Genomic DNA, 12089 nt, shown 5'->3' with positions numbered 1-12089 from the left:
CCTCTGCTGGACCTAAGCACTTCAGACCTGCACTCACGCTCTGTAATTTGGTTTTGGATGCTGTGATTAGAAAGAACCCGATTTCACTTTGCCTTAAACACACTGGAAAAAAAAAAACAAAAAAAAAACAACTCCAAAAGCAACAAACTCCAATAATTTTACCTTGCAATTAGACAAGTGAAAGAGGCCTGACTGTTTTTTTATCACTGTCATTGATAGTGTGAACATTGCAAATCCATCTGCAGCATGTAATATGGGCGTGGGGAGAAGAGCAGACTATTTTCTTTATATTAAAACAACCTTTAGGATTTCAGAAGAATTTTCTCCCCATAAAGAACTGTTTTCAAAAAGAGATACATGAAATAACATGCATTGCATAAAATTTCCTCTCATCTCTATGCTTATTGTTATTTACTTTGAATAACCTGAACATTGTCTTTAGTTGTTCTCACACATAATTATCTGATCAGCATGCACAAACACAGTAATTATCTTTTTCCAGAGAAAAACATGCAAGTAGATACACTTCTTGCATGCATTTAATTACGTAGCAAGCGTATGTTTTATAAATAACAAAACAAAATCCCTTCATAACCTCACTTCTACTTGTTGACAAGGGTAGCAAGTCAATTGTCTTTAACTGCTTCTGTCTCTATGAACCTTATCTTTCAGCATTTTTTTTAATAAATTGTGGATTCTATGAATTCTCTTTATAACATACAAAAAGATTCATCTTCAATATAAGAGAAGCATTTCAAGATACCAAAGGCTTGTTTAACAGAAGCATGATAATCACAGGTCTGTATTTGTTCAAATGTCCTGGGAATTTTCCTTCTCCTGCTCTCTGTACCCATTCACTCAAAAATTTGGGATGCTGAAAATACAATATTTGATAACTAACAGCTTGTTAAAAGACAACATCATGTGCCAGCTTAAATGGATTGAGTATATACATTTTTAATTTGGTTGGACATTTTGGAGCAAACTGTATTTTTCACAGGAGAAAAAGACAAAAGCTAAGAGACTCACTACTCATGCAAAGTAAATCTGTGGTAAATAAATAAAAAAGTGTCCAATCCTAATTTCTTTAGACCGAAAAGTGTGAAGAAAATAAAACAGTTTGTATTTCTAAACCTGCAGTTAACTTCAATTTATAAAGTGCTAAATCCTTAGAAATAATAGAGCAAAACTCAATAAAATATTCAGACATATCTTTAACTTGCTTCAAACCATCCAAAAGCCAGGGTTCTATTCTTCCTTGGTAATCTGTCAGGGAAAATTCCAAAAGCTCACTTTCATGTAGATTTGGAATGAGAGAAATACCTACGCCAAGGAAGGCAGAGCTTTCACCCCTCAGTTATTCCTACAGATGCAGGAGGCTTGCCCAAACGCACCTGCTGGCCAGCAATACTTCTGTCAAAATCACCTCCCCCCTTCCCTACTCTCCCTCGCCCCCAGTTTTTCCTCTGGCAGAAAAGCAGTTAATTGAGAAATCCTTCACATTTCCCCCCGCCGCTCTCGCCATTAAAACGCATTCAAAGGCGCCGGGGGTTGGGCAGGGCAGCTCGCAGCGCTGGGAGCTGGTGGCCAGAAGGTGCAGAAGGTGTCACCGGGCTTTACCTGTCAGCCACGCTCCTTTCCGGCAGCCCCGCTCCCCAGGGCAGGACCGAGCAGTCCCCTAGCTCGGCCGGTGTCCGTCCGCAGGTGACAATGACAGCAGGGCGCTGCAGTGGCGCCGGGAGGGGAGGGCAGCCCTGGCCAAATGTCCCGTCCCACCCAGGGCACGGCAAACCTTTGCTTTTAAGGTCAGAACCGGTCTGGACCAGAGAAGGGAAACCCTTTCTGTCCCAAAACAGCCCCCAGGGGGACGGCACCGAGCGCTGTCTGTGCCAGGGCTGTGCCAGGCGTGTTGTGGCAGCACGCGGCTTGTTGGGACTGACAACAGATGGGACAACCTGGCTGTCACCGCCCCGGCCACCCGAAGGGAGCGAGAGCCTCGGGAGCCGCGGTGTGCGGAGCGCTGACACGTCATTTGCGATGGAGGGTCAGTGGCCAGGGAGGTGGAAACTTGTGCGCTGTTGCTCGCTGGTTTTTCCTCGCTGAAGGCAGTCTGGGAAAGGCCAGGGAAATAATGGGAGATTAATGATTTTCCTGGCGCAGCGGGACGGGCAGAGCGATAGAGCAGGGAGAGGGCTGGGAGGGCAGGGGCTCTGAGGACAGTGCTGACAGGGAACTTGATTCCCACCCCTTGACATAACAAGTTCTGGGCGGGGGGGAGCGGGGAAAGGGGCTTTATAGACTCTCTGCCACTTCAGCCTCTAAAGCAAGGGCTTCAGAGAGAAATTTGGCCCCTCCTAAAATCAATGGCTTATCTCCTACTGATGAGGCAGGGTTTCACCCTAATGAAAAAGGCTGGCTGGGACACTACTAATCTAGCACCCAGAAGAAAAATTTCCTCTCAAAAGAAGAACTAATGAAAATGCATGGCTATATGCAAATTGTAAAGTACCCTTAAAGAAATGTCTTCTCAGACCTGTTCTTTTGGAGGTACCCAGTAACCCTGGCCCAACAAGCCAAAGGGCTTAGTTAGTCCATGGGAACACTGCCAAAAAACAAGCAACAGCAGAGGGTTTCCCAGCACAGGGGTTTTCTATTAAAAAGCAACAGAGTTACCCCACTTCACAAGGTCAGCTTGGTGAGAAGGGTCCTGCCACCTGCTCAAGTCCAACTGTCTCAAGCTATGTGACCCAAAAAGGAGATATTATAAATTATAAGGTACTTTTGACAGGTGGGCCTAAAACGTGCATTTTGCTCAGCAAACCCCCCAGATGAACTAGCTATAAGGCTCCCTGAGCTCCCACCCCCTTTGGCTGCACTGTGCTTCTCCTGGACCAGCCACTGCCCACAATCAGGTCTGCTTTCTCTATCAGTGCTACCAAAGCAGGGGATTAAAGGCTGATGAAAGTCAGTACCTTCTGCTGGGAAACTGGAAATTTCCTTGATAAGGCAGATGTGAAGTCACTGCCATTGACCATGTGAATGCCATGCAGGGCTGTGGAGAAGCTGGTGTGGCTAAGGAAGGACTTTACCTTCCAGCCCATGCAGTGATACTAAACAACAGGAGTCATCATTCAGTTCCAAACTGGTGCATATTGACACAACAAAATGAAACAGCTCCTCAGGCTACTCCCCTCACCTCTGAACCACAGCACATTTTCCCCCGTGTTCATCTGATGACACCAGGCTTTGCTTCCTCTTTGCTCCTTTGCTGCTCTTACTCAGCCCCCCAGTTAATCCCCAAAACGCTTTTGGGGCTAGTGGAGCAAAAAGGGCCCCCAAAGCACACTTCATCACCAAAGCAAGCTGCACTAAGCTGGCTGTTCCATGCTGCCAGCCGAGGAGTGAGCAGAAGTAAAGCTGTCTCTGCTGCCCTTCCCCCACCCTTCCCGGGTGAGAAGCAGAGAAGAAGAAAGCATATCCTATTTCATGCCTCTGGCATGTGGAAGTAAGAACATTATTTTATAATAATCCTATTAATGCAGATGAGATGATGATGGCTGGCCATGAGGCACCATTTGAAGAAGCCCCATCAGTGGGCTCTTTGTTGGTGCAGGCAGCTCTGCCCAGGCGAGCTGAAGGCAGCCTTTCTCCGAGCCCTTCACTGCCTGGCTGGTCTTGAGCCCTCTCACTGAGGTCTCCAGATGAACAACATGGGGTCACAGTAGGGCCACAGGCTCAACATTTGTCTAGTACCAACCCCAGCCTGGACTGGAGAACACAAAGGGCAGGGTTGTGCAGTTTTCCAAAATGCTAGACTTGCTTTCCTCTGTGTGACAGAAAGCACATCCCCTCTCCCCTTCTTTCTTTAAAGAATAAAACCTTTGTGGTTTTGACATTTTTTTTGTCTGAGTTTTAAAAATAACCCCCTGTTCACAGGTAGCTTTATCTTAGATGTCTTTTTTTTCACATCAATGAAGACAGCAAACAAATTTGCCCCCTCCTTGATGGACACATTATTGGCAGCAGGTTTAAGATTTTGAGCTTTTTTGCAGCAGCAGCAATCACATTTCATTTGGAATGAAAAATATAAACCAGTTGCCTATGTAAACAGAATATGTATACACACACACAGTGAGTGTGTATGTGTGTGATAAAGGTAATAACTTTCTGAGCGCCACACTCGGTGATACATCAAGGGCAATACTTCGGGCACCAGAGAATCTTGGCCATGAAGCTCTCTGTGGCACAAAATCTACTGAACAGTAGACATTGCGTTCTCCATAACCATCAGGGAAAGCTGCCCAGCAGCCCTACGCACGGGGGAAGACTCTCCAAGAGGAGAGCTGGGGAATTACCTAATTTTAGAGTAAACAGTCTTGTCTTGAGAACTGCATGAAAATGGAAGCCCAAGGAAAAGAAGCACCATCCCTGCAGGGCCTGCAGTTGTGTCTCACGTGCCAGGGCACCCTCGTGGAGGGAGACAGGAGTAGAAATTAGGGGAAGGCTCTGGAGTGTCTTATCACTCTTCGGGCAGTCACAGCACTGAAATATAAACATGTTACAAAGAAGAAATGAAACAAATCCAAATCTGTGTCAGGAAATTATTTTGCAGGGCTCCCATTGTGTCTGAACTTATCAAACAAAGCCTTCATTTTCAACCTGATCCAAAAATCACTGAAGCCAAGCGCAGCCTGTTCTCTGCTTCAGGAGACTTTGGAGCAGCCCTTTCTGAGCCACAGAGGGAACACATTTTGGAAAAGAAAAGAAGTACATTATGTTAATTGTGCAAATGCATTTTCAGCATCCCTTAGAAATGGGGACGTTTGCCTACAAGCTGACAAAGAGTATTTAGTTAATAGTTAAAATTCAAAAGAGATTTCATTAAAAATTGAATCATTCATGCAGTAGCAGAGCAGTTTTGCTTTTTTGTTTCCCCTCAAGCATTTTATGCTGCACAGAACACTTTTGAATTCATTTACTTTTGCAAAATTAATTGCCAGGTCAATTTTCAGTGGGAATAGAAGGTGAGAAATTCAGAAGGGAAAGGTGAATCTGGCAGACAGCAGAGGACCTTTCCCACTTCAAGAGCTGAGGTTTAGTTTTGATGCAACAGGTAGCTCAGAAAAATATACAAATTAAAGGCAACCTCCACAAAAGGATTGAGACACTGAAACTGAGATGACACTGAGCCAGAGATGAAAACTATCCCAGAAGTGAATTTCAAGCAGCTCTGAGCATTTTACAGCATCTCTCCTGCTGTGACTCTTGTCTACCGAGGCCAAGAGTGGTGGCTGCTGGGGCCGCACCCCTGGCCTGGTGCCACACCTCGGGTGTCAGCTGAAGGACAGGAGGACGAGGCTGACACCCCAGCAGTAACTGGAGGTGTCTGTCACAGACCAGCCAGCACAGCTCCAACTCTGCCAGCACTGGTGGCATGTTGACATGAAAACAGGGTGGGTAAACACGCCCGTCTCAGCTGACCTGCCTTCACCTGTGGCTCAGTGTGCCCTCTCTCTGAGGGAACATCTGCTTGCCTTGTCCTGATGCATCCTGGAAATTTTCACAACCAGGTGGGAGCAGAACATTTTTGGTGGTGAGGATAAGTGGGTTCACCCCACAGAAACACTGGGCAGGGCTAAACCCATGTGGGTTTTACTTTCAAGGATTTTCTTAAATGAAGGGAGACCAAATCAACCTCATAGCTTTGCAGAGCTGTACCCTGGTGTGTACAGTATTCATGTGGTATTCATGTGGGAAGCTTGTTATGTGTTTTCCTGTGGGTTTCAGCCATGTGGAAGGGAAAAGAGAGAAAATTGTTAAATGCTTTCCATCCTACAAGGACTGCTGCCCCCTATGCCTTGCCCCGTGCCTCCCCTAAGATGTCTGCCAGAACACAGCAGGCCCCAGACAGGTTCCTTCCAACATGAGCACCCAAAGCCATGAGTGACCACTGCAGAAGAGCACCAGCAACCTGCTCCCTGCAGAGCTTCACCTCTTCCAGTGCATTCCTGCCTGATTTCATGCCTAGTATTTTCTCTAACAAGGACATCATCATGTCAAAGATAGGAGCAAGCACAGCCAACAGCCTGGGGAAGAACATCAAAGTGTGCTGCTCATCAGAGCAGGACAACACCACATGCACTTTACAGTGTGGCTTTTCCAGCCAGGCTTGCAGAAAAATTCCTGTTCTCCAGTGAGCATAACTTTTTCTGTCAACCCTCCTGGTCTGCAGACAGAGCTATGCTCACAGAAGGGCTCAGCTTCTGCTTTGCACATCTCAAGGAGGAGGTGCAATAGCCACAAGAGAAGAAAGAACAGCTTTTCCAGAATCACTTTGCAGAGGGTGATGGAGGCAGGGAGAGAGCTGTGCTCACAGGGAAAGAACAGCAGCAGACCTAAGGCTGCTGTTTCTTTGGGATTCCACGTAGCCATTCCAAAAAAGCATCACTGCAGAAGTCAAGCCAGTGAACACGCAGAAGAAAATAGCCAAACTGATAGACAAAGCCTCTGCTCCAATCCTCTGCTCCTTTCCAGCTCTATTAAACCATCTTCACAGGGCCAAAAAGAGACTCAAAAGACAGAAGCTGCCTGGGACCCTGTTGGGAAGGGCTGGGTCTGGAAGCCTATCCTCCTTCCAGCTGCAGCATATCCTGGGGAGAAACCTTCAGGCTTAACCTTCAGGGGCCACCTCCTGGTATCCACCTCCCACTGAAGCTGTTTTGGTCAGAGCCCTGCTCTTTCCTCACCTGGTTGTGGCAGGAAAGTTCAAGGTCCTAGCAGCGGAAGCTCCCTTGCTCCACCCTCTGCTCAGCACAGCGGCTCCCTGAGCTCATAGAAGGATTTGCTGCAGCAGATCTGCCAGCAACAACGACCCGCTCTGTGTGGACACTCGAGTGGGAGCGGGACCCTCGGCATGAAGCACTTCTGTGAGCCCTGGGCAGCCCTTGCTGTGCTTTTCCTCACCGCTGCCCTCTGGGATTCCTGCTCAGCAGGTATTTCTCTTCTCTTATGCTCCAGTTTTGATACCCTGCCCTTTTCCCCCGCTCCTCTCAATACCTACATGTGTTGCCCACCGACAGTAATTTGTTCTTTAAAAATAAGGGGCACTCCCTTGCTTCACCTAAAAAGTATAAAGAGCTGGAATGATGAATGCTGATGAGAATTACTAGACATGACTGATCACAGCATCACAGTACAGGGATGTTCTTTTGCCAGTTTTTTAGAGCTACTGTAAATGTGACTGAGTTGCAGGTTGCTCCACTGAACGGCAAGGAGACAGGAGCCACAGTTACTTGGCCTTCTCCTGCTTGCTGAGGCAAAGGACCACCTGCAATATCACCCATTAAGATCAAAATAGTCTGATTTAACTTTCATTACAAGCTTTTTGCAGAAAATGTGGCTTTGGTGCCACCTTAATTGTCGAAGTTGCCTGAAACCAAAATTAAATGTAAATGAGACCTGTGAGCTGCTCCTTTCCCACCAGGCTATTGTATATCAGCAGCAAATGAGACCTGCCAGCTGTTTAAAGATGGGCTGGCTTTGACAACCTGTTCTTTGGGCTGCAAGATCTAAAAACACAAACCAGCACTTGGCATTCTGCAGTATTTCCTTCCACAGGTCACACGCAGGTTTTAATGATTCTTCCCAGTGCTTCTGTGAGGTACTTATTAACTGAGAAAACAAATTATAGGCTTGGCCAAGGTCATTCTGCAAATCCTACAAGAATCAGACAGAAGAATGGGGAAAGAATGGGAAATACTCAGACCCTTCCCTGAAGCAGGTTGCCCAGGGGCCCACTCTGAGCATGGCAGAGGCCATAGGGAAAGCTCTTGTATTGCTGATGATGGGTCAGCTCAAAACTCAGAGCTAGGTAACAGCAGGTGACCCAAAGGGGAACATGTCCCACAGGACAACCTCAGTTTATTTGCTGTTACTTGGAAAACACCAAACTCAAAGCAAATCTTTGGTCAAATGTGTCTCATTCCGTTCTGTTTTCTTCAGCTGAAAATAAACCTGAGCTATTATTTTGCAGTCTTTGGTGATATCAAGCTGGAGCTGATTTTCTCTGGTACATTCCAAATTACCAGCTCAGAGTGATGGCTTGACTGGAAATAGTTCTCTCATAGCTTCTGCCTGGTCTGTGGACCAGCAGCACATTAAAGCTTCTCCATGCAGCAGGAGTCCTCACTGCTAGAGCCTCCCCAGGCCACTTTTCATCTGTCTGTGCAGGACATACTCTACCTGGCTGAACTTGAACTGTGCTGCTCATGGCAGCACAGGAAGAGGTGTTTCCCTGGCTTCCTTCTGCAGCAGGGGACAGACAGATGCTGATGCACAGGGACCAGTGCAGCTTGTGTTTTTACCCCTGCAGGCATCCTGCAGCTGTCCTGGTCTGATAGCAGTGCTGCAGGGAGCATGCTGAGGCTCAGAGGCAAGGTGGTAGTAGGAGGACTAAGGAGGGTTTGGCCTGTGACACCATGTGCACATTTGGAGAGCTGGACACCAGCTACAGAGGTGTGTCAGTGTGTGTGTGTGCTGATTCTGGGTAGGAAGCAGGATAAGGAGGCAAAACCTACATCAAAGCTCCAGGCCTCTCTCCCTTGTGACTTATTTCTGGATGGTGTATTTTCCAACCTGGTTACCATGCTGGTATGAACCGGAGTCCAGCCAGAGCTGTTTCAAATGCTCCGACCTACAGCAAAGCCAAAGCTTCCCACTGGCGCCTTGGTAAACCTGCTGAGGCTCCCCAAAGGTGGGCTCAGCCCTCTGCTCTGCCAGACTCCTGTGCACCCTGGGATTTTTCTAAGGGCAAAAGGAGGCAGAGGTACAGCCTGCTGGCCATGGATCTCTCCCTGCCACTGAATGGTGTCTCCCCTTTCTGTGCTTGCTCATTCTGCCCCTGCAGCCTGGGCAAGGACAGTTTGAGCTCTGAGAGAATGGCTCAGCCAGGGTCACACCAAGGCAGAGGTGCAGTGATTCACCTGCTCCTGAGAGATGCTGCTAGAGCAAGTCTCTGGAGCTGGTGTTAAAAGTGGTGGGATAAGGAAGCATATCCTAATGCAGCAATGTTTGGGGGCAGGAACTTAATTTCTTCAAGTTGTTTCCATCCTACAGACCTCTACAAGGCCTACAGCTTTCAGATTTTCCTGCTTGATGCCAAACATCACTCTTCTAATCCAACTTACCTTTTCTCCTGTGCTTTCTTTCTGGCAGCAGCTGAAGACATCTCCAATGTTTCAACAACTGAGTATGAACCACCATGTCTTAGTAAGTCTTCATAAATCATTTCTACCTGTTAAAGTTAGGTGATGAGTCTACACAGTGACTGAGGGGCTGCCCTGGAAAGGGATTTATCTCTTCTCAAGCCTTCCATTGTGGGTCAACCTCTAGGATGCATTTCTAAGACTTCTCCACTGTCATGGTATGATATCTTAAGTACATTGTCACAGACTCATAGCTTTGAACAGACTAATTGATAGCTAATTTGTGTCCTAAAGCTCCCTGCCAGACTGCCTGTAGGCCTTATATGGGTTCCCAAGAACGCCTCTTTCCCCTGTCCTATGAGGTCCTTCCCAAACAGCCAGCCCCAAACAACCCGAGATCCCACCACTACTCCAGAGTCATCCACCAAGTAAAGAGCCAGGTTTAGGGGAGAGATGCCAAGGCAGAGTGATATGGCAGAAGTCACCTGCCTTCTCTAGTAAAGGAAACCTGTCACGTACTTGGCCTCCCGTGAGCTCATGTCATTCCTCCTCCATCAGACGTGAACTTCTGCAGGCAAGCGGCCACATGCTGCCCTTCGGGCATGGATGACTACGGGTGGATTGCAGCAGCCGTCGGCTGGAGCCTCTGGTTTCTGACCCTCATCCTGCTCTGCATGGACAAGATCCTGAAACTCCGGCCTGATGAACCCAAATACTTGGTGGCCTGAAGCAGAGCAAGCCAGCAAACAGCAGCACTGGGGAGCAGCGAGGTGCAGGCAGACTGACAAAGCATTTCAAACACTTGCTAAGAAACAAAAAAGAAATGGAAAACACCTTCAGCCAAAAAAGGCCAGATCTAAGCGGGACAGCTGCTGAGGCTTCACCCTTTCTGGCAGGCTGGAGCTGCCAGCCAAGGTGTAAAGCAGGCAAGTCCCTGCAAGCCACCACATACATGCCATGGTGCAAAAACCCCCACTTCTCCCTGAGCCCTCTCGTGCTTGCTGTGAGCACAGCAGGAGAGGCTGAGGGACCAGTTACCACCCTATATAGCACATTGCCCCGAGACAACCTGGTGCATGACCTTTGGGTTTGACACAGAAAGTGGGCAAATAAAGCTATTTTCTGGAGCATCAACATTACCAGAGCCATTACTAAGCTATAGGCTGGGTTACATCACTAAGTGAAATAATTAAATGACTTTACTGAGTCTTTCTCACTCACTAACCTACAATATTTAAAAGTCTATTAACTGATTCATGGGAAGAGTTTCTTATGGAAACTTAGGGGTGGTTTGGGCTGCTTTGAAAGTAAAACTCATTTTTCAGAGCCATTTAGATATGAACTGTGTTACAGGAATTGAATGTTGGTTGTATTTATTCAGCTTCCACCTGCCTGAGAAACTAAGCCAAGCTGATCTGTGGCAAGCAGGTTTAAACCAGCATGTCCAATTCATGCACAAAACTGTTCCTATTTATCCGAGATGATAATAAACACTCTTATTGATCAAAAGACTCTCACTGACTGGTTTATATGGATAAAGCTTATGAATTGTTAGAAACAGGATTCCCAGAAGACATATTCATGCAGGAGGGTTTGCCTCTCTGCAAACTCTGATTTGGTGCAGTTGCACCAGTTTTATTTCTATCTGTTATTAAAACAATAAATCAGAATTAAACCTACCTAGATCTACACAAGGTTAGCAAACCTGCTAGAGATCAACTGAAATGAAATATAAAAAGTTACTTTTAAATTTAAAAAGCACCATTGGAGATCTTTATCTGCTAGAAATAATTATACTCTCCCATCAGCTCATCAGTATGTAACTTTATGCGTGAGAAATGACAGACATCAGTTTAAGACTCTTCCAACTGATTCTGGCACTATTAACACTTTGATCAGGACAATTTGGCCACTTCAAAGTGATGGGCAGTTGTCCCTCATCAACTAGCCCCCATCAAGAGGGACAGGGACAAGTTAGACACTGAGGAAAGAAAATACAACCTTCCCTACCACTACTATCACTTCAGACAAAAATTCTTGCAGGGTGAAATGCTGAACAGAGATGTCCATGTCAGGAAAATAAGTTTTGAAAGGGAAGGGCTTAATTCTCGTTATTTCAATATACAGCAATTAAAACAAAAGTAATTTTCACACAAATCTCAGTGTTGGAGACACTCAATTTCTTTCCATAAAAACCCAAACAACCAAGCAGAACAACAAACTCTGTCTCATTTATATACAAACTTACAGAAACAAAGGGCTCTCAGTCAATACCAAAATGTAAAGAGAGTGAGTTGACAGATAAACCACTGCAATCACTCATGTACTACAAATCTTCCACCTACATACATATTTTTTTTTCCTGTTATATTAATTTTAATAACAGAAAATGTTCATTGGTCTGAAAGCAATGTGAAAGATACTGTGAAAAAATCTCCACTTACTGCCTTTATGTCTGCCTTCTGCAGATCTCTTCTGATGGGCATTTCTCTCAGTTGGGAACACAGAAGTGCCCACTGGATATGGCACCGCTCTTCATCTTTGAGGGGATGTGTTTCACAGCTTTTGCATGTCTTTTGAGTTTTTAGCATGTGATGCGAGTTCTAGATCTCCTACGAGAGCAACAGCCACAAAGAGCTGCACAACAACTGGGCAACTGTGGGGCTTCCTAAAGTCTGCCTTTAGAAGCACAGTTTGTTCATTCTTCACACTCTCCAAAATAGTGCAGCTATCCTCAAGGATTGTAGTAGACTTAAACCTCAAGCTTTGCTTCTTGCAGTTTCCTTTCAGGATTTCCAGCTCAACCAAATGGGGGAGAAAAGGAAAAAAAACCTGTATTTTGTCATATAATGTAGTGCCCTCAAGGATTTTGTGTGCCTGTGTTCA

The 12089-nt window shown here is 46.2% G+C and overlaps 1 protein-coding gene across 1 annotated transcript; it reads left to right on the top strand.

The window, feature by feature from the left end:
- Positions 1-6913: 6913 nt before the first annotated feature.
- Positions 6914-10677, top strand: TMEM213 (transmembrane protein 213). The gene is made up of 3 exons (XM_053978267.1): positions 6914-6992; positions 9214-9267; positions 9762-10677. The coding sequence occupies exons 1-3, from the start codon at positions 6914-6916 to the stop codon at positions 9929-9931; spliced, it is 303 nt and encodes a 100-aa protein (XP_053834242.1). The 3' UTR covers positions 9932-10677.
- The last annotated feature ends 1412 nt before the right edge of the window (positions 10678-12089 follow it).

The sequence above is a fragment of the Vidua macroura genome, chromosome 5 (assembly GCF_024509145.1).
Source record: "Vidua macroura isolate BioBank_ID:100142 chromosome 5, ASM2450914v1, whole genome shotgun sequence".
Lineage (NCBI taxonomy): Eukaryota > Metazoa > Chordata > Aves > Passeriformes > Viduidae > Vidua > Vidua macroura.
This window is presented reverse-complemented; position numbering and strand designations above follow the sequence as displayed.

Excerpts from the sequence above, each read along its gene's own strand:
- TMEM213 (XM_053978267.1), top strand. The coding sequence starts at position 6,914 with ATGAAGCACTTCTGTGAGCCCTGGGCAGCCCTTGCTGTGCTTTTCCTC. Across the intron at positions 6,993-9,213 it reads CTGGGATTCCTGCTCAGCAG|CAGCTGAAGACATCTCCAAT; the intron begins GTATTTCTCTTC and ends TCTTTCTGGCAG. Across the intron at positions 9,268-9,761 it reads GTATGAACCACCATGTCTTA|ACGTGAACTTCTGCAGGCAA; the intron begins GTAAGTCTTCAT and ends CTCCTCCATCAG.